The 21,160-nt window shown below is 63.8% G+C and overlaps 2 protein-coding genes across 6 annotated transcripts; one reads left to right on the top strand and one right to left on the bottom strand.

Annotated features, from left to right (window-relative positions):
- Nucleotides 1-135: 135 nt before the first annotated feature.
- TCEA2 (transcription elongation factor A2) lies at nucleotides 136-8,008 on the bottom strand. Of its 5 annotated transcripts, none has more exons than XM_074347701.1 (11): nucleotides 7,777-7,915; nucleotides 6,336-6,485; nucleotides 4,834-4,896; nucleotides 4,390-4,510; nucleotides 3,283-3,376; nucleotides 1,998-2,128; nucleotides 1,721-1,777; nucleotides 1,220-1,374; nucleotides 997-1,143; nucleotides 550-621; nucleotides 136-355 (listed from the first exon to the last, which is right to left on the bottom strand). In XM_074347701.1, exons 3-11 carry the CDS (start codon nucleotides 4,885-4,887, stop codon nucleotides 347-349), a joined length of 840 nt encoding a protein of 279 aa, XP_074203802.1. In that variant the 5' UTR covers nucleotides 4,888-4,896; nucleotides 6,336-6,485; nucleotides 7,777-7,915; the 3' UTR covers nucleotides 136-346. The 5 variants fall into 5 exon arrangements, with proteins under 5 accessions (XP_074203802.1, XP_074203803.1, XP_074203800.1 ...); XM_074347702.1 differs by having other exon boundaries at nucleotides 4,390-4,495; nucleotides 7,777-7,908; XM_074347699.1 differs by lacking the exon at nucleotides 6,336-6,485 and having other exon boundaries at nucleotides 7,777-8,008.
- Nucleotides 8,009-18,624: 10,616 nt separating this feature from the next.
- Nucleotides 18,625-20,345, top strand: SOX18 (SRY-box transcription factor 18). Its single transcript, XM_074347698.1, has 2 exons — nucleotides 18,625-19,085; nucleotides 19,210-20,345. Exons 1-2 carry the CDS (start codon nucleotides 18,728-18,730, stop codon nucleotides 20,019-20,021), a joined length of 1,170 nt encoding a protein of 389 aa, XP_074203799.1. The 5' UTR covers nucleotides 18,625-18,727; the 3' UTR covers nucleotides 20,022-20,345.
- Nucleotides 20,346-21,160: the final 815 nt, after the last annotated feature.

Here is a 21,160-nt window from a genome sequence, read left to right as displayed (position 1 = left end):
ACCCCAGGGAGGAGGGCTGCCCCTGCAGCCCAGGTGGAGGTGGGGTGTTAGACCAGATGTGGGGGATAGGGGGCCCAGCTCAAAGCCCAAGCCTGTGCGTGGCCCACCAGGACCCAAGGGCTAGGGACAAAACGGTGGCAAAAAGAAACATTTAATAATCTGGGGGAAAGAGACAAGGTGCACTGCAGGCGAGTGGTGGGGTGGGGCAGGATGTGCTGCCTTCTGAGGAAGGCCAGGTGGGCACAGGGCAGGTCTCCAGAGAAGCTGCATCTGTTGGCAGGGAATGGGGGAGGTGGTGGCCAGTGCTGGCCTCGGCCCAAGGCTGCAGGCACAGGTGCACAGGGGCTCAGCAGAACTGCAAGAAACAGGTGGGGTGGAAGGGTCCAGCCACGGGGCTCCCCCAGGGCAGAAGAGTCTCCATCCACCATCTCCAAAGCTCCCAGGAGGCTGGTGGCATGGCTGTCCCCCTGTTCACACCGCAGACCCCACACAGGCTGGAGACACCCACCTCTAGAGAGCAGGGGGGCGGGCTCTGGGCTCACCACCTACCTTCCAGCGATTTCCACACTCGTTGCAGACAACGAAGGTGGTCATGGGCTCATCGGAGCTGCGGGTCTGCACCTGTCGGGAGGGCGGTGGTGGGCAGGGCCCCAGCCCCAGGGCCTCAGTCACTAGGAGCTGGAGGCCCCAAGTAGTGGGTCTTCCCTGGAGTCACAACCCGGGGAGGCCGCACCCGTGGTCTCAGGCAGGGCTGGCCTCACAGCACCTGGGCCCCCTGGGTTACCTGGGCTAGGCCCCCCAACTTGAGTGCCTCAGAGCAAGCAAGGGGACCCACCACCAGAGACCCTGCTTACTGGGGACCTGGGGTCCTCGGCCAGGGGGGAGGTCCCCAGGGGAACCACTGCTCCCCAGCCCACTCAGAGACCAAAAGGCTAACGGTGGCCTAGCGCCACTCACATGCTGGGCAGGCATGGGCTGGGGGCAGTGCGGGCTCACCTGCGTGTAGGTGCAGTTCTTCTTCCTGCACTTCCCGCAGGTAAACAGGTCGGTCTGCGTGCCGCCCGTGCGGGCCATCTGGTGCTCGCGGATGGCCTCCTTGGTCATGGCCTTGCGGATCTCCTTCAGCTCATCACTGGCCATCTCCTGGGGCGAGGGTCCGTGTCGCGTGCTCAGCACGCAGCCCCTCGGGGCAGCCCCCCACGCCCCTCGGCAGGCTCACCTCCGAAGTCATCACAGCAATCTGTTGGGGCGTGATGGCACCGCACAGCACGTTGCGCCGCAAGCCGGGGTTCTTGGCATCCTTGAGGTTGGAGAGGCGGCTCCGCACGCGGTTCTTGTACTTCATGTCCGTGTTCCCCACGTCCCGAAAGATGCGTGCAAGCATTTAAGGACCAGACCAAAGGCCGATGCCCTGCCCGCCACCCACCCCGCCAGGCCAGCGAGGGCCTCTTGTGGCAGCCATGTCGGAGGTGGGCCTAGGGGCAAGCGCACCCATAGCTAAGCCTCAGCTGCAGGCTTGAGGCCCAGACACCTGAGCCCCAGTGCAGGCACAAACAGTGCCCCAGCGGGTCTGGGAGGGCCCTCCTGGCCAAGAGGAGTGAACTCGCCCAACCGCCCAGCACCTGGCAAAGGCAAAAGGGCAGTGGCCACTGGGAAGCTGGGCCTGGCTGGCCCCGTGACCTCCAGAAACCCCAGCCCTGAGCCCTGGTACAAAGGATATATTCCTCGATCTGGGCTGACAAGTGCTCACAGTCTGCACCAACGGCCACATGGTCATCTGCAAGAAGGAGCCCTGACGAGCTGCCCCTCAGCTGCCCAGCTACCAGCAGCCAGAACTCAGGACCCCAGGCACTCTCATCCCAAAGACCCCCTTCCCCCACCCGACGTCAGCAGAGATCAGCTGCGGAGAGGGCCGTCCCCAAGGACTCCCTGGACTCAGGCCTCTGCAGCAATCGGGACCCCAAGGTGTGCTGTGGGGCCCGGGCCTGGGCACTCACGGCCCGTCTGCAGGGCGGCCATCAGCATCTCACGACATTTGTTGCGCACAGCATCGCAGGTGACTGGCACTGGGGGAAACGTGGTGATCCTCGGGGTCGACGGCATCCTAGGTGGCTCCGGCCTCTTGCGGCTGGAGAGAGACAGGCCCACATGGGCCACATGAACCCCCACGATATGCCAGTCCCCAGAAAAGCCAACATGACAGGCACAGTGTCCGCAAATCCTATTTGCTGCACCCTGACAGCGCCCCACAACCCTGGCCATCCACAGTCCGGGCCCGCATGTCCATGGGGTCTGCCCAGCCAGCTAGAGGCAATGAGGCTGGCTGAGGGGCACACTCCCAGATGGGGCACAATGGGGGCAGCACCACCTGTGAGGGTCCCTGCCCTCAGGGAGGCCTGGAACCCGGGACCACATTGCCCAACACAGACTGCCAGGTCAGGGAGAGGCAGATGGGGCTGGGGGTCACCCAAGCCTAGGTGCCACTCTGTAGGCTGTGCCAACTGGCATGGATGCCCTCGCACGTCTGGCCACCCCCACAGGCTGCCTGACCACGAGGCTGTGTCCACCCATCCCTTCTCTCACACTCCTGCATCTCGTGACCCTGTGACCTCCACGAAGTCAGTGGAAGCAGGTGGCTTACTGGAGAAGAAACAAGGCGTGCCACTGGGCGGATGAGCCCCTGTCTTGGCACAGCCAGACCATGAATCCAAAGCTCAACTTCCCTGGCCCCTGGCCGCTGCTGCCCAGAGGTCAAGGGCAAATCAGCCTCTCGGATACAGCCTATTCCTATGACCGCCTCCCGGGGGCAGCCAGAGCAGTGAGACCTCAGTGGCCCCAAAACCTGCACCAAACCACAGCCTGGGGCACTCACAGGGAGGGAGGGACCAGCAGCGAGACAGCAGGCCAAAGCGGGGCAGCCAGAGCTGGCCAACGAGAACCAGACCCAGGATGGGGGCCTGGAGCTGGGGAACATGAGCAGTGGGTTCCCACAGGCCCGCTCGGGGTGTGTGTCAGCGCCTTGTAGCCAGGTGGACACGGCCTCCCCCTAAGATGCTTGGGGCTGAAAAGACCCAGCATCCAGAGAAGCCTTGGAGAGAAAGTGTCCGGCAAGAGGTTGACCGGGCTGGGCATGGCTTCCTGGGGAGAATCCCCTCCAAGAAGCTGAAAAGGCTGACGCGTTCTCATGGCCTCAGCCCCCCAGGGCACCTGGAACTCAAGCACCCTACTCTGCCGAGAAGGTAGGGCCATGGGAGGTGCGCGCCTGCCTTCCAAGTGGGCTACCTGGGATCCTTAGCCTCAGAGGCCTCTTTGGAGGACGTCGACGTGGGCAGAGGCCCACCCCTCCTCCGCTCCCTGGCTTTGGCATCTGAAGCATCTGCAGGAACCAGGACAGAGGGGAGGGCTGGCCAGGAGAAGGCAGACCCCAAAGGGCAGGGCCGGGCCAGGCAGGGGAGCAGATCCCCACTGAGGCTCAGCCAGACCGCCAGCCCCAGCCCACACACCCCGCTTCCAACCACAGCTTCCTGCTCAGAACCAGGGCCCTCCCCCAGCCAAGGAAGGGCCTGGGAAGCCCCCCCCCCCAACTTCCCACTCACACCCTCACTCAAGCAGGCCACCTGTGGGGCCTCTCCGGAGTCCACCCCACCACCTGTCCTGGCAGAGGGGGTTGTCATTCACCAAGTGACGCCTGAGAATGAAATTCACCCCAGAGCGATGGTCTCCACAATGAAGCGTTTGAACCTGGACAAAGGCCGCTCCCTGCAGGCAGGCCAGGCCCAGGCCCACCCCAGCTGGGCCTCAGGCACCACAGCAAGCCTTGGAGTCAGCCCCTGCCTGCACTGGGGCCCTTCCCACAGGACGAGAAGCATCCCACTTGCCACTAGAACACACGTGCTCATCCAACACACAGCTCAATGGCCTCACAGGACATGCAGCTGTTTCCCAAGGGTTTGGACAGAGTCCAGGAGGAGCTTGCAAGGGACAGGAACCTCAAGGCATTTCTGCAACCCCCAGGCACCCCACTGTCCCCTCTCAATCCCACCCCCTGCTCCCCCTCCCCTTCCCTTCTCCTCTCCTACCACCCTCCCCCGCTAGGTCCCCAACCTCCAGCTGCCCAGACACTCCTCCGCCCCCATGTGACCTCCTCCAGCCCTACTGGGTCCCTCTAGGGCTCGGTGCAGCACCCCACCCTCAACTCCACCCCTCCCAGCCCCTCCCACCACTCTCTGAGTCAGTGCTTCCTGGACCAGCTCTGTCACTCCCCACTCCCAGGTGTCCCTGGCTCAGGGACAGCACCACCAGCACCCTACCCAGTGCTGACCAGCGAGGGGCCAGTGCATCCTGGGTGCCCCTTGCCTCAGCACTCAGCCCAGGCTGCCTGACCCGCACCCAGAAGCTTCTTCCAGGATTTGATGAGAGACTTGGCCAGCGTGACAACCTCCTCATCGGAGCTCTGCTTCCGCAGGGCATTGACGGACATGCCGACCCGGGTGGACTGCAAGGCAAGCAGCTGGGCTTGGGGTGAGGGTCAGAACGTCCCCACAGACCCTCGGGGACTCCCACAGGGCAGGGCTGGGATCAGCGAGGGGAGGTGGAAGCCCTTCCCAAGGGTGACTGTCCCATTTGGAACCCAGGAGCTTCAGTGAGGGACACAGTGGGTTACCCCTGAACGCCCCTCCCTGCCTCACTGAGCAACAGAGGAGTAACAGAGAAAGGCAGGGACAGTCTCCTCAAGGACAGGCGCTCGTGCCCACCAAGGGCCAGGGCAGGGGCCAGAAAGCCCAGCCACGCACCTGGGAGCTGGGAGCGGGGGTTGGGGGGGCACCGGCCTACCTGCAGCAGGTGCAGCGTGACAGGCGTGGCCTTCAGCTCCCGCAGAAGGTCCATGGCGCCCTCCTGGAAGGAGAGGGGAGAACCTTCATAAAAAGCCTGAGATCTTGGTGGGCAGCCCCACCTCCTCCTGCACACAAGGGTTAGGGGGGACACAGGCAGTGATGATTCGGAGACCCCTCTTGGGGCAGATGCCCAGGGAGGACAAGCACGAGAAGGGAGGCGGCTTCCCACTCAGTCCAAGCCCAGAGGCCGTGACCTTCGTCAGGGCAAAGGGCTGCAGCCCTTCTCGGCAGAAGCACCACACCAGGCTAAGGTGCAGCCTCAGGAGCACTTGCTACTGCCCAAGCCCGCGGCCCCTGCCCACATGGCCCAGGCAGCCTCCCCACAAGCCAACCCAGGAACAGTCAGTGTCCCTGCTGAGGCCAAACCCTCAAGGCACCTCTGCTTGCCTCGCACACACCCCTCCTTGGTCTCTCCAGCCCAGTTACCTGGGGCCAGCCACCACCTCACCTAGACTACTGCAACAGAGCCCCAGGCACCCTCCCCTGCCACGCACCCACGCCCCACACCTGCTTCCTCAGGGCCTGCTCAGGGAGGCTCCGCACAGGTGGCCACACCTCTCCACTACAGGCTCAGCTCCCCAGGGGCCAAGCTGGCTGCCCCAGGGCTTCTGCACCTGCTGCTCCCACTGCCAGCGACACGCCTGAGCCCACCCTCCCTCCATGTTCAAATGACATCTTCTCAGTGAGGCCTCTCCCACTGAAGGCTGCCAGCAGCCCAGGCTCCACCCCACCCTCCCCGTTTGCTTTCCTCCGCAGAAGCCTCACTTCTTAACCCACAGATGTGTCTTCACATGTGCGTGTCTCTAGGGACATGAAGGAGGCAGAGAGGATCTGACGCGGCCACCCAAGGTGGTGAGAGCCTCAGACGTCTTGCAGCCTGGGCCTGGGGAGGGGCCAAACCTGCCCCCTCCCAAATCAAGGTGGCGTCTCTGCTCCAGCTGCAGCCTCTTCCTCATCCCCCCCTGCAAGCCCCTGCCCCTGGGCTGTGCAGAGTCCAGTCCTGTGGTAACCTCCTCAAAGGGGACGTGTGGTCACCAGAGCCAAGGGCACAGTGCCCCTTGGCAATCATCTTCCCCAAGGAGCCTCAGGGTGCAGAACACCTGCGTTCTGGGGCCTCCGGACCAGAGAGACATAAACACAATTCCCAGTGGTGGACCCCATTCTCCCAAGGGGCCTCAGAAGCGCTGAGACCCACCAGGAGTCTCTGCTGGCTCTCACCCCCACTGACCTTCCTGGGCTGTCCATCTCAGCTTTGGGGAGAGGCTGCCTGAACCACAGGAACTCTCCTGAGCCCCCAAGTTCCCTCCCAGTCCACACCTGCCCCCCTGCCCCATTCTCCCCTGGGCATCTACCTGGATTCCTCCCTCCCCCCACCCCACCCCAGTCCTGCCTGACCCCACCCAGCCCTCTGTGGGTTCCATGATGCATCTCTGCCCCCACCTGGGGGATGTCTGTTCTGTCTCTTTCCTGAGGGGAAGCAGCTTCTTTCTGTGGTCATCTCTAGAAACAGCTATAGATGTTCCCACACCCTTGCTCTGTGCTGCCCACAGCCTCCGAGGAGGATGAACATCGTGGGGACGGGGGTTGTTGCTGCTTGATGGATGAACGAAAACGTTGTAGCCAGCCCCCTTACCAGCCCCAGTGAAAAACCCTGTTTAGAACCCAGGTCAACGGAGACCCAGATTCAACCATGCTCAGCCTAAAACACCACCCCCAAACCACCAGTGCAGGCACACTGCCCTGGGGTGATTCCACCCCAGCCCAGAAGCTCATTCTGGGAAAAGGGCAGGTCATGTTTACTCATGTTTACTGAGCCTCTCAAAGCCAGCAGGACCCCTCTCCACCCTCTGGAGGCAGGTACTAGCCACCAAAGATGCTTTCTGTAAGGGTACGCAGGGTGCCTAGGTCCCAAGGTTGAGGGGGACTGGCATTGGAGCCCAGGCAGCCTGGCCCCTCTCAGAGGCCGCGGCACAGCCTCCTCCAAAGGCTCACTGGCCGAGGAACGACCGGCCAGGTCAGTGAGCACAATTAGCAAGGGGGTCTCACACCCAGGCCTCCCCAAGCCAGGCTCAGGGTCCTCCTAGGGCTCTTACCCCAAGGTGTCTAACCACTCCCCACTTGCTGCTAGCTGAGTCCTGGCTAAGGAAAAAATTTATTAGGGAAACCTGGTTCTAAGGGGAGCTGCACAGACAAGGAAGAAAAAGGGCTTTCCCACCAGGAAAGACCTCTGGCCGGCTTGCGAAAATAGGATGATGGGGGCCGCAGCCCCAGGCCAGCCAGAGGTAGGGGCAGGCGCTGTAGCTCCAGGGGGAAAAGGGTGTCCAATCTCACACTCCAAACTCTTGCAGGCCGAGAAACGGCGTGGGAAACCCAGGGTGGGATAGAGGGCTCTTGAGTCGGAGGTGGGGCTTGGTGGGGAGTTGGGCGGAGGGGGCCTGCGAAGATGCCCAGGCCCGGGAGAAGGAAGGCAAGGGGGGCGGGGCAGCCAGAGAGAAAAGGCTGAACAGGACAGGGCTTCCGCAGGGTCTGGAGGGGCAGGGTCGAGGAGGGTCTCCGCCAGCCCGGGGGTCCGGAGTGAGAGGACAGGGAGGCGGGCGGATCCCAGGCCTGCAGAGTCTGAGCCTGGCAGTTGGGGTCTGAGTCCAGAGCGGGTGGCTCCCGGGACAAAGTCCAGGCCGGATCGCGGCCTCTGCCGTGGGTGCGAGGTGAAGGGAAGGGCTAGCCCAGGGCGGGGGTCTCCCCGCATCCGGGGAGTCTCTGCCGGGGTGGGGTCTCGTCCTGCCCCTCAGGTGGTCGCCCCGGCCCTGACGGGGGCTCGGGAGGCTCGGCGGGGGCTCGGCCGGGCGGGGGTCCCGGGGTCCTGGCGGCCCGCGCCCCTCACCGCGCTCTTCTTGGTCACCATCTTGTCCAGCCTCCGGGCGATCCGCGCAATCTCCTCCTCTTTGCCCATCATCGCCTCGGGGGCAGCGCCCCCAGCGCCCGCCGCGCCAGCCTCAGCCTCCCGGCCCGGACCCCAGTCCCGGCCGCCGCCGCCTCCCTCACCCGCCGCAGCAGACGCAGCCCTGCCGCGGGCGGGAGACCCTCCGTTCAAACCCCCGACCCCCGCGACGCCGCGCTGCATCCTGGGACACGTAGTTCCCGCGCCTGACCACCCTGCGCGCGCTCTCCCCTTTGCGGACCACAACCCCCAGGGGCCAGGCGAGCGCGCACAGCTTCCTGGGAAGTGTAGTCCTGAAACGGACGGCCGCCGGAGGCCCCCGAGGCCGGAGGCCTCGCAGTCCCACAAGCCCCCGCGCGGGCAGCTTAGCCGGCGGAGGGCGCTGCGGCAGCGCGGGGTCCAGAGGGGCCTGGGGACGGTGGTGCGGGGCCCGGCGCTCCTAGCTGGGAAGGCCCGGGTACGACTGCGCGGGGCCTCAGAGGCACGCTGGAGTCCGTTTACTCTCTCCGGGCCTGGATACTGGCCGCGGGGCCTCGTGCACAGGGAGGTGGAGGGGGCAGTCGCGGGGTGCTGGGTCTGGGAGACGCCCAGGCTGAGGCTAGGAAGGCGCCGGGGGGCCTGAAGAGGCGTGCGCAGGGCCCCTGTCTCCGAAGTCAGCTACCAGGTGCGAATCCCGGGCTCTCTGTGCCTCGGCCTCCCCGTCTGTGAAACGGGGATGGTGGTAGTGCTTGCCTCACAGGGCAGCTGTCAGGATGATGAGAGCTGATTTACGTCGTGCACTGAGAGCGGGTAGGGGACAGAGCACGAGCAGTTGGGTTGTCATCCCCGTTGCTGGTGGAGGCCCTGGGAAGGACAAGACTGCACTCAACTGGAGGGATGGCCCTGCCTCGGGAAGGCTGGGTAGAGGGGCACGGCCAGCACAACCACCAGACGTCTGCCACCTCCTCAATGATGCACAAGCTAGGTGGTCTGCCAGAAGGGGCACAACTTTGGTGGAGGGTAGAGGCCAGGGGACTGATGCCTAGTGTTGTGGGCCCCACAGTCACTGAAATTCAGGCCAAGTAACTGTGAGACTAGGTGGCAGATGAGATGTCCAGATGACCATGCCTTGGACTCCAAGTGGCATTTAGACATGACAGCTTCCCAGCAGCCAAAGTGAAGAGAAACATGGGCAGTTATGAGATTCCTTAGTAATCATAAGAAAAATCATGGAATTTCTCATAGGCAGCAAAGACCTGTGATGGGTGAACACAGCACCAGTTTCCACACTAGCTCTGATCCTGCCCGTCACTGTAAACTGGGGCCATAGCTCTAGCCCAGCCCAACCAAACAAGTCTCCATAGCCAAAATCCCCTGGTCTGAGTGTTTGCAGCCTCTGAGGTTCTGACCACACCAGGGACACAGGGAAGCTGGGAGGCACACACCCTTCAACCCTGCTCTCAGTGGACCACTGGCCAGAGGAAGGAGCCCCCACACAGGCAGGTATACATGGAGGCTGCCCAGTTAGGCCCCCCCTGACACACAGGGTTAAGTTGATTGAAGGACTGATTGGCGGTAATTTCCCCTCGGGAGACCCCCTAGCACCATAACAGGGCGCTGTGAAATGCTGAGTTCAGCCATGGCTTCTGACCAAGGCTGGAGCAGAGGGATACCCACATGGAGCAGAACACTTGGCCTTGGCCCTCCGGAGCAGGCAAATACATGTCCGAGAAACCTCAAACAGCTTCCAGTCCCTAAGATTGGAGTCAGAAAGGAGAGGATGAGGACAGGCCTCTCAGAAGCATCACCGGGGCTTGTGGAAGGGTTTGAGCCACATGACCGGCCCCGGTGGAGGCACCAGTTAGGGCAGGGTCTGGTCGGTCAGCTTAGCCCCCGGGAGCAGGTCACTGTTCAGGAGCCAGCCCTGAGGCCAATCCCAACCTGATTTCCACAGGACAGATGAGGACAAAGTGCTCAGGAAAGGTCTGGATGTGCAGGCACCTGGGAAAACCAGCCTGAGAACTCGCCCCTCCCATGCTGGGCAGACCACCCTGCGAGGGGCTGCCCCCATCCAGTGCCAGGGCTTTGAGGAAGGGAGGCTTCTGTGTGTGGCTGGGTTGGGTGTTTTAAACCACAAAGACTCTCAAACATGACCCCGGGAGCTGGTTAACAAGGAAGACCCCCTGCCTTCTGTATCCCCAGGGGTGGGGCCCTGGGGCTTTTGTCCTCTGACCACACGAAGCAGAGGCACAGGCCTCCAGCCACCTGGTTGGGCACTGAGCATCGGGCACCCAGAGGAGGGCGGGGGCTAAGGGGGCTGGGAGCTGTGTTCTGAGAGTGCAGAGAATGTAGAGCTGGTAGGTAGGTGAGTGGTGGTCAGGAGTCTGTACCCCAGCCCCTGTGCCCGTATCCAGGCTGCTGAGAGGGACAGAGGCAGTCGCAGGACAGGGACTGACTGCGGGGGACTGGGGCGGGTGAGAGGGAGTCAGGGACCAACCTTCCCATCAGAAAAGAAACCCAGTGGGAAGGTCTCTCCGTCTCCTTTGCTTTGATCTCGGGAGGTGGGGGATACTGTCCCTTCAGTTACAAAGGAAGCAGTAACAGTGCTGGGACTGAGCCCAGCACACACTCGAGCCACTTTGTGCCGTGGTCATCCCGCTGACACCCCCACGTCCTGCTGTCACTCAGTGCTGCTGGGACTGCAGTGGTAAGAGGCACCTCAGTTTCTACATCACATGTTTTAGGAACTAATATGATAACTGTGTGTCCGTGTAACTGGTCTTCTGGTAACACTGAGTCTCGCTTTGAGCACTGCCCCGTGATGGGGCACCAAAGCGAGGACACAGAGGCGAGGAGGTGCTGTCAGCTGGGCACCAGGCCCTGCCACTGCCCAGCCAGAGTGGAAATCCAGGCCACCCACCTTGGGCCCCCCTCCTTCAGGAGAAGCCTTGACTTCAGAGGTCCCTGGCAAGGGCCACAGAGACAGCTCACCGGGAGCCTCGCATGTCTCAGTGGACCTCGGCTGGAGCCCCGAGGCTGCAGACAAAGGGACGCCATGGCCCTCGAGAGTAATGGGCCCTGTGGGAGGAGGTCCCAGCTTGGGGAGGACGGGTGACAGGGCAGAGCAAATGGACAGGACGGCTGGGTGGGGGTGGGTGGCAGAGGAGGCAGGGTGCTTCTGAGCTGGGGACCTAGGAGCCATAGCCCTTCCCTGAACCCTGATACAGGGCAGTCCTGCATAGAAGCCACCACCGTGGCGGGGGGAGGTGACCCCTTGCAGGGGGAGTGGGAAGTGGGAGTCCCGCGGGGTGACCTTGCCTTGCAACCTGCAGTACCCACATTGCGCAGAAGCCTCTAGGTGGTGGGAGTGAGCCACAGACCGGCTGCCGGCTAGGCATCCACCACTCCTCCCAGGAGGGCCGGTTGGTTCTGGCCACAACCGTGAATCAGCCAGAGTGGGACTGTGGTCAGTCCTGGAGAGTGGTCCTCACTTGTGGGGGCTGTAAGCAGGTCCCACCCTCACCAGGGCTCAAGCTGGAGAAGCAATGACTGACCCACTTCCCACCTTAGAAGTTCCTGGTCCCAGGGCCCCTCATGAGTTCACGACCCCGGAACCTTGCTCAGGACGCTCATGGCCCACTCAAGGCCCCTCGTGGACCCCACCCAACCCTGGGAACTTCTTCCAAGGAACTCCCCCCAACAAGCTGCCTGGGCACACAGACCCCCCTATGCCACCCTGGAGGGTGACATGAAACCATGGGGTTCTCCTCTAGGGCATTTGTGTGAACCTGGCCATACCCACAGACCCGACTTGACGCCACCTCCTCTTTGCTGTGTCTCAGGTGTGCACAAGCATACAACCCGAGTCACATGGGGATGCGTGAAGCTACCCACGTGTGCACACACTGGGCACAGGACAGATCACACACACAGACACAGACGGACTGCCTGTGAGGTGTCTTGTCTCCCACGAACTGCTCAGCCTGGAGAACAGGGCCTGTGTTCCTTCCTCTGCCGTGTCTCTGGCCCCCAGACACCCAATAGGTGAAAGAAGGAACATGGCACTGGGGCGGTGGAGCTGGAAAGAACCAACACATACTGGCCACCACCCAGTAGGGGAGCCCCAAAGACGAGCCCCATACCCATCCCCAGAGAGGGCCCGCTCGCTGCTCTGGGCTAAACGCCTGACACACAGACCCTCCTAGAGCCAGGCAGGGCCCTCTCCCTGGGACCCCCAGGTCCTCCACCTCCTGCTGAGATGGGCCCAGGCAGAGGAGTGGGTGCGAGTGGACCCGATGAGGAGGTGCCAGGTGCCAGGCTGGGTTTGGAGACTGAGCCATGAGCATGTGGGTGGGGGGGTGGGCCTTCCGATTAGAGGTCAGAAGTGAAGAGGGATCAGCAAGGAGCAGGGGCTGAGCCGTCAGGGGCGCGGGGGTTGGGCAGCCAAGTTTACCTTCCCAGACCTACCAGTCTCCTTCTGCCAGCAAGCCCTCCTGGACACACCCAGGCCCACCGCCAGGGGGCCCCCTCCATTCCCACACCGGTCCCGAGAAGCACTGGTAGAAGCCCCACTCCTGCCCCCATCCCCCCAGGGTGGACGCCCAGCCCCAGCGCCTCCTTAGGGGTGGTGTCCCCTCCCGCAGGGTCCTCCATACTTGACCCCTTTACGGAGAGAGATATATGGGGCTGCTGTCAGGAGCCCCACTCTGCAGGGGACCTGGCCCGTTCCTGGGAGCTCTGAAGGGGCAGACAAAGCCCCAACAGGGGCCTGGGGACACCCCAACAACACCCTCGGGGTCCGTCACACATGGGATTGGCTGCACCTTTAGCCCAGAGGCGAGCACCTCCCCAGTCCTCAGTCCGTGGAAATGTCGGAAGGTCAGGCCATTTATTTTTCTGTTTGTGTCCCCGACTGCTCACCTGCCCAAAGCCAGCCGTGACCCCAGCAGGTCGGACCCATGCTTCCCTTCTGGTTGAGGCAAGGGGCTCAGTGGGAAGGCCAGTGCTGCCAAACTCACATGGAGCCCCCACCCCCTCTTCCCCTGGCCCCAGGGGCAGGGAGCTCTTGCAGCCCTGGAAACCCCTACCCAGCCCCTGCCACCCCGTGGACAGCTGTCCCCCAACCCAGGCCCCCAGCTGTTTCTGCACCCCGTTTCATCAGACCCTCCAGCCCACCCTGAGGTTGCAGGTCCCCACCACAGAGGCTCTGTGGGGTTCTGGCCCCAGCCAACCCCACTGAGGCCTCTCTCAGATCCCAGCCACTGAGGTCAGGCAGGGCAGTGACCCCGGGGACTAGATCCAGCAAGAGTCCCTGTCCCATGTGCCAGCACAGCAGCCCTCTCTCTGGGCCTCAGTCTCCCAGCCTGCAGAATGGGGAGAATGGCCCGCCCAGGGCAGCCTCTCGGAAAGTCCCCAGCCCAGCCTACAGCCTTGGCCCAGGCCCAGCTCCCTCCCCTAGAGGCAGCGCTTGGGGGCGGGAGGCAGGCGGCCTGTCCCCCTGAGGCCAGCAGCAGCTCTAACAATGCGCTTCCCCCTGCACAATTCCCAGAAACACCGCCCTCCCTGCCCTGCCAGCCCGCCAGCCTGGCGGCCACTCCACCCTCCCCTCCCCCTCCCCAGGGGCCCCCCCCAGGCGACAGCAGGGCCAGGGGCTTCGGTGAAAGCAGGCGATCTGACTCACAGGGGTCCCTAAGGCAGTGCCTCCCCAGGGGTCCAGGCACACCGGCCCTGACCTCCGGAGGGAGACAAAGAAAACTCCTGGGAGAGGCGGATCACCAAGGAGGAGCCAGACCTTGGGAGGTCACCTTGGCCAGGCCTCAATCCCAGAGCAGACTCCTGCCCTTCTCTCCTGGCAGGGAGTTGGTGAGTCCACCCTTACAGCCTGCACAGGGTCCCCACGTAGCAGCTGTACTGAAGCTGTAGAGAGCTAAGTCAGAGAATACCCTGCTCTGCTCAAAACCCACTCGAGTCAGAGTCTTCCTCAGGTCAGAAAGCAAGACCCTCCCAGGCCCCACATAGCCCCTCAGCCGTCCCCTCCCTTCTGCAAACTTCCCTGCCCCAGGACCTTTGCCCATGCTGCTCCCCCTGCAAAAAAAACACGCTTCCCGTGTATCTTCTCATCTCTTTCACATGTTTCCTTCAGGGTTGGCCCACAAGCCCCTCAAGAAAGGACAGGCAGTGAGCACCCTGACACGGCCCCTCTCCCCCACAGCTGGCAGCAGCCTGGCACCCAGTATCCTGGCCTGTTTGCGGACTTGTTAATTGTCTCTCTCCCACGGGCAGGGGCAGGGACTCGGGTCTGTTCTGCTCACTGCCAAATCCCTACCTCCTGGAATGGGGCCCAATCCGTGGTGGGTCAGTGTCCAGTGGACGGAGGGACAGAAGGATGGATGATTCCTGTCCCCAAGCGAGAAGGGGTAGATGGTCCCCAAGAACACAGGCCTGCCTCCCAGCCCATCTGGCAGCCCCAACTGCTTGGGTCATCAAAGCCATTTGTTACCAAAGCCAGGGCACCAGCAAAAAAACCCTACACTGCAGTGCCCACCAGGGCCTTTTGGGCCAGTGACAACCCCCCCCCCAGGGGTCTCTGCTCCTTCTTCCCAGGATTTGCAGGGCACATGCAGACTGTCAGCAGAGCCTGGCAGGAGAGGGAGGGGTAGGGTAGCATGGGCAGGGTAGGGGCTGGGATACCCAAGTGTGTCAACACAGGCCCCAGGCAGGGCACCCAGAGAGCCACATCTGCTCCACCAAGAGCCACCAAGGGGGACCAGGGCACAACTCCAGCGGGACCAGGACCCCTGCAGACCCAGGCCCGGGCACTGGTACCTGAATAAAGACAGGCTCACCAGCAGCTGCCCCGGAGCCCAGACTGAGAGCCTGGGGGGCAGAGTGGGGGCAGGGGCACTGGGCCTGGCCGACCAGCCGGGCCGGACAACTAGACAGACAGAGTGTCTGGCGCCTGCTCAGCCAGGCTGGCCCTCGGCTCCCTCCTCACAGCTGCGGCCTTCCTTCCGGAGCTGGTGTTTCCTGGCTCCTCCCTGCTGTTGCTGTGGAAACCTAGGGCAGCCAGGGCCCCCCCCCCCGTTCCCACGGAGCCCCCGCTGAGCACCGAGCGGAGCCCACACAGGACGCAGCAACACCCGAGGACACGCATGGCCCCAACACCCCGGGGCTCACATAGCTGGACACCCCAACTCTTGTCCAGCACAGTATCCTCAGCATTTGGAAACAGCCTCTGTGACACCTGAGACCCACCCAAGTGACTGAACTGGACAGTCCACAGCTCATCTGCCCTGCGGCCACCGTACTGGGGGCCTCCTTACACATGCTGCGTTCAGGGCCTCCACACCCACCAGGCCCTGTGCCCTCCCACCCAGAGAAGCCCCATTCTTGGTCCTGCTAGCCAAACACAAAAGGCAGACCCCACCCTTGCACGACACCCCTATACTTGCAACTGCGCTGTCCTCTCCATGCAGCCAAGACGCCCACAGTAACAGCCTGACCACCACTGAGCACACAGACACCCAGCCCTGCCTAGGACCCCCAGGTCACAGGAAAGGGGCAAATTGTGCACTGATCCCAGCACTCTTGAGAGCTACCGCCTGGCAAGTGTGGGCACCGTGCCAGTTTTCTCCAGCTCTACCCCAGCTGCTCTTTCCCAGGAGTGAGGCCCATGGTGCTTGGGAAGCCCAGCGGCTCTCTGCACACCAGGCCCAGCGCCCAGGACTGAGAGCAGGAAGGCATGGGGCCAGGCAAGTCCGCTGTCCCCAGGCACGAGCCCCAGGGTCCACCTGCACCAGGCCTGCCCCTGTGAGACATGCCTGCACTGTGCACAAACGTGTGTCGGCTTGGTTCTAGGCCTTTGGACAGCCTCCCCAGAATCCTCATGCCCACCCCACCCTCCTCCAGTCCTTGGCGCAGCCTCAAGGATGAGCAGGAGGACCCAGGCTAGGCCTGGAGCCCTGGCCTCCAGGACCACAAGGTAGGGTCTGAAATGGGCAGCCTGGCTCCAGAGCTGAGGTGTCAGGAGACCAGAGAGTCCTCTCCACCTGGACCCCACCCCCACCTCTGGGAGCAGGAGGGTCTAGCCCTGTGGGACTCAGTAATTGGTCCCAGCCCCAGCTACTCCGGCAGCAGCCGGGGCTGGGTGGGTGGGATCCTGTGAGGTCTATGCCCCGGGCAGCGCCTGGGAGGTCCGCCACCCCCAGAGCCCAGCCAATCCCCCACCCAGAGTCACTGAGGGATTTCCCAGCATCCTTTGTGGGCTTTGCCTGGAGCCTGGGGGTCTGGTCTAGGCTGAGGGAGGCAGTAGGCAGAGGGCCAGGAAAGCAGTGTCCACTGGCCACCCAGGCCAGCCCTCACTCACAGCGCAAGCTTGCCCTCCATACCACCTTCTGTCCAGGGAGATGGGGGCTGCAGACAGGGCCCCCTCAAGGGTGGGTGGCAACAGACCTGGACCAGGCCAGCCTGAGGTGATCCTGAAGACATAGGAACACCCCAGACTCTGAATCACCTCCACTGTGGATGAAGTGGGGGCCACAGCTTGGCAGCCAGAGAAATCGTGGGAACCCTCCCATGGTGGGTATTGAGAGCCACAGCCTCCATTCTGCTCCTAGTGGGACTCTGACCAGTCTCACCCTCACACCCAGGCAGATACATACACACAGACCACACGCAGATGCAGACACACACCTCTGAGGCACAGCCGGCCCCACCCTCGCCAGCCCTCCTGCAGCCCTGGGGAGTACCCTTGGCCCTGAGGTTCCCAGGTCAGGGCCACCCTGACTGCAGCTCCCACCCCGTCGTTCTCCTGTCTGGACAGTGGGCTAGAGCCACCATTAGCACCCCTGCCAGACAGCGCACAGGGGAGGGTACCTGACCTAGAGATGAGGAGTTACCCCAGGAGGCTCGCCCTTGCCTTGCCCAGCCCCAGCCCCAGCCCACAGGACGTGACAGCCAGACCCTTGAGTCCCACAGCTTAGCCAAGAGGGCTGGAGCCATCTGGGGTTAGGTAATTCTGGGCACTGCCCACCACTAGGCTCCCAGCTTGAACAACTCTGGGCTGTCAGGGGCCCCTAGGGGAACCAAAACTCCATCCCACGGTAGGGGGCAGCAGTGGAGGACCCTGGAGGCCTCCTTCCCAAACCCAGTGATCCTCATCCCAGGTTAGCTGCTGCCCAGGCTGAACCAGTCCCTGGCGTCCCCAGGCCACACCCAGAAGACTGCAGGGAGAAGTAACCTCTGCTAAGCACCCGCCCCTTGGGTGATGAGTCTTCCTCACTCATGTCTCCCCACAATCCCTGCAGGCTGCTCGGCCCACCCAGCCGCCCACAGCGGTCAAAGGGGAGCTGGCCCCGGGGCAGAGGCCTGTACACCTGTCCCCAAGGGCCCCCCATTCTTGCCTGCCTCCCAGAAAAAGTCAGTCTTCCCTTCTAGACCCAAGAGAAGCCACTTTGACTGCCCCAGTACACCAGCGTGGGCTGAATCAGTGAATTAGGCGCTCAGGCCTGGGAGATCTGGAAACTAGTCTGGGACCAACCCTACGTGAAACACCTGACCTGGGGACAGGGCGCACACCCAACAGCGTCCGTGTGAGAACCCCTGTGGGGCACTGGCCTCTCCCCAGGACAGCTCAGGAGCAGATATGGGAGGGGGGAGCTGTAGGATCCACAGGGGACTCACCCCCTTCACAAGCACTGACTGTATGTGGCCTTAAGGGACTACCAGGGACAGAGTACTGAGAGCCTCTGGCCACACAGACCCAGGGTCACCGACACCCGTGGCCACGCACCATGGAGCTCCCAGCACTTGAGGGGTGAGGCTCCTCCCAGGCTACCAATGGATGTGCGGGAGGGAAAACTGATCCCTCCCCAGGGCTGCTGAGGGCACTCGTCCCACCTCTAGCAGAACCACCCTCAGCAGGAGGGGACTGGGAAGGAGACTGCCCCAGGAGAGACCCTTCAGTTTCTGGAGCCCAGACTCCTGGTGGGGAGGCAACTGCAAGGAAGCTGGAAGCTCCTCTGGACACCCTCCCACGTCTGATGGCCCCTTTCCCCCCACCTGCCGGAACCCGGGGTCCAGTCCTGCTCTTTTGCAGCAGCGCTAACCCCGCTGCACAGGGGAACCCAGCTGCTACTGGTCCCAACCGGCCCTGGGGAGGAGGGTGGGACCTGGGGCTCCACCCACTCTAGATCCCTCCCCTCTGGCTCTGGCATGGGTCCAGAGCATCTACCTTCTCCCTCCCAGTGGTACTCAGCTGTGGCCCACCTGGTTCCCATCAGTTCGGGAGTAGGGGCAGGGGCATGCCAAGACCATCTTTCCCTTTAACCCCATGAACAGGCCTGCGGGGGCTCGAAGCCCCCAGTGCTGCAAGTTCCACGTGTGGCTGGAGGATGGAGAAGCATGACGCCCTGGGGTTATCCAGGGCAGCTCCCCCAGGGCAGCTCCCCCAGGACACAGGGCACTTTTCCCAAGGCGTCCTGCCCTCGGAGTTAGACTCTATTGGGGAGGCAGCCTCCCCCAGTTACCGGTCGGGGGTCTGACTCTGGGTGGGGGGCAGCTCGTCTCTGAAAGTCTGACAGCCCCATGAACATACCCCCTTCCAAGTTTCAGGCCGTATCAGCCGCCCTTTCCCACTCGGGGGTCTCTCCTTTGGGGAGGATGCTGGGGTCGCCGTGCCTAGGAGGCCACAGCGGAATCCTACCGGGCGGAGAAGAAAGGAAGCCCCCAGGAGGAGGGGGCAGCCTAGGCCCGGCCCGCCCCGCCCCGCCCGCCCGCCCCACCGCCTATTGGCCCCGCGCCGCTATATCTGGGTGCCCACCCGGCGCGAGGCCACCGCCGTCGCCACAGCCGCCCCGACCGCCGCCCACTCTCCGCGCTCCCGCGCTCCATTCCGACCAAGCCGCGCCCAGCTGGAATGCAGAGATCGCCGCCCGGCTACGGCGCACAAGACGACCCGCCAGCCCGCCGCGACTGTGCATGGGCCCCGGGATCCGGGGCCGCCGCTGAGCAGCGCGGCCTCCCCGCCGCCCCCGCCGCCCTCGCCGCGCCCGCCGCGCCCGCTTCGCCGCCCAGCCCGCCGCGCAGCCCGCCGCGCAGCCCTGAGCCGGGGCGCTATGGCCTCAGCCCGGCCGGCCGCGGGGAGCGCCAGGCGGCTGACGAGTCACGCATCCGGCGGCCCATGAACGCCTTCATGGTGTGGGCGAAGGACGAGCGCAAGCGGCTGGCACAGCAGAACCCGGACCTGCACAACGCGGTGCTCAGCAAGATGCTAGGTGAGTGGCGCGGGCGGGCAGGCTGGGCGGGGGTACCTCGCGCGGGGGTGGGCCAGGGCACACGCTGCGCTCGGCCGTCCGCCCGCCCGACGGCAGCCTGCTGACCCGCGCCGGTGGCCCGCAGGCAAGGCGTGGAAGGAGCTGAGCACCGTGGAGAAGCGGCCCTTCGTGGAGGAGGCGGAACGGCTGCGTGTGCAACACCTGCGCGACCACCCCAACTACAAGTACCGGCCGCGCCGCAAGAAGCAGGCGCGCAAGGCCCGGCGGCCGGAGCCCGGCCTCCTGCTCCCGGGCCTGGCGCCGCCGCCGCCGCCGCCGCCGCCCGAGCCCTTCCCCGTGGCGACTGGCGCAGCCCGTGCCTTCCGCGAGCTGCCCCCGTTGGGCGCTGAGTTCGACGGCCTGGGGCTGCCCACGCCCGAGCGCTCGCCGCTGGACGGCCTGGAGCCCGGCGACGCCGCTTTCTTCCCTCCGCCTGCGGTGCCCGAGGACTGCGCGCTGCGACCCTTCCGCGCGCCCTACGCCACCGCCGAGTTGCCCCGGGACCCGGGCGGCTGCTACGGGGCGCCCCTGGCCGAGGCGCTCAGGACCGCGCCCGCCCCCGCCGCGCCGCTCTCCGGCCTCTACTACGGCGCCCTGGGCGCGCCCGGCCCGAGCCCGTACCCCGGCCCGCTGTCCCCGCCGCCCGAGGCCCCGCCGCTGGAGGGCGCCGAGCCGCTGGGTCCCACCGCCGACCTGTGGGCCGACGTGGACCTCACCGAGTTCGACCAGTACCTCAACTGCAGCCGGACTCGACCCGATGCCGCCGGGCTCCCGTACCACGTGGCGCTGGCCAAGCTGGGCCCGCGCGCCATGTCCTGCCCGGAGGAGAGCAGCCTGATCGCTGCGCTGTCCGACGCCAGCTCTGCCGTCTACTACAGCGCGTGCATCTCCGGCTAGGCCGCCGGCCGCCCGGCGCGCTCTGGTGTCGCCGTGCATCACCACTCTGTCTCTCTCACAGGTGTCTAACGCCGCTGCTTGTAGCAGGCCCGCGGGAACCAGCGAGGTTGGTGCTTGGCCACCCGCCCAGGGCGGCCCACAGGGGTGGCTCCCACTTGTCCCAGGGCTCTCCCAGGAAGCCCAGGCCTAGGACAGGTTAAGTTTTTGAAGCGCCTCATCCTTTTCTTGCAGTGTATTTTCCAGAACCAGGCTGTATTTTTTACTTTACTTTTTTTATATACAGAAAACAATATATTTAATTTTTAATTAAACTTTTAAACCTTTTCTCCCAAGAGGTTTCAGTGATCCAAAGCACCAATGTAGCGGGGCTTTTAAAATAACGTTTGCTGTAAAGCAAGAGCTGGGAGTTGGGTCCCCTGGGGCCAGGCGCGGCCACGATAAAGCGCCACATTTTCCTCTGAACTCCCGTGTCTGTGGTTGTCAGGGAGGGAGGAACACTCCCCCCAAGGGCCCTGTACGTGTCCTTCCCTCCAGATCTCCCTCAGAGAGCCCAACTCCCAGCATGGACCACGCACTGCTCCATCCTTACAGGACTCTACCCTAGACAGAGTGGGTGGGAGGCAGGAATTGTGGGCCCCCACCCCGCACCCTCCCAGCCCTCATTCCCCTCCTGTCTCACCCCCTACCCAGGTCTCATTCTCCTCGTCTCCTCCTTAGAACTTCCTTCAAGCCCAGCGACTGCCCCTCTGCCCTACTGCCCTGACAGTGCTTCTCTCCCAAGGAGGCTGGAGGGGTTGACCTTGTATGTAGACATGACATCCTAGGGCCCCCATCCATCAGTCTCAACCTAGTGTCCCCAGAGAGGGCAGCACCATGACAAACCCACGATGCTCCCCAGGGTGATCTGTCCAGGCTCTGCCCAGAGACACAGAGTCGTTGACCAGAGCAAGGGGCTCAGGCCTCACATCTCAAGCTTCCTACCCTGAAACACATCACACTGCCCTTTGGCCCCACCCCCCCAGCAGGACTGGACACCCTCTTTCCACGTGCCTCCTTGGTCCCCCTCACTAGGGAGCCCATGGGCACAGGGGAAGTTCACAACAATCATCTTGGGCGATTCTTCTTTCCTGGGACGGGGT

Source organism: Camelus bactrianus, chromosome 19, assembly GCF_048773025.1.
Source record: "Camelus bactrianus isolate YW-2024 breed Bactrian camel chromosome 19, ASM4877302v1, whole genome shotgun sequence".
Classification (NCBI taxonomy): domain Eukaryota; kingdom Metazoa; phylum Chordata; class Mammalia; order Artiodactyla; family Camelidae; genus Camelus; species Camelus bactrianus.
This window is presented reverse-complemented; position numbering and strand designations above follow the sequence as displayed.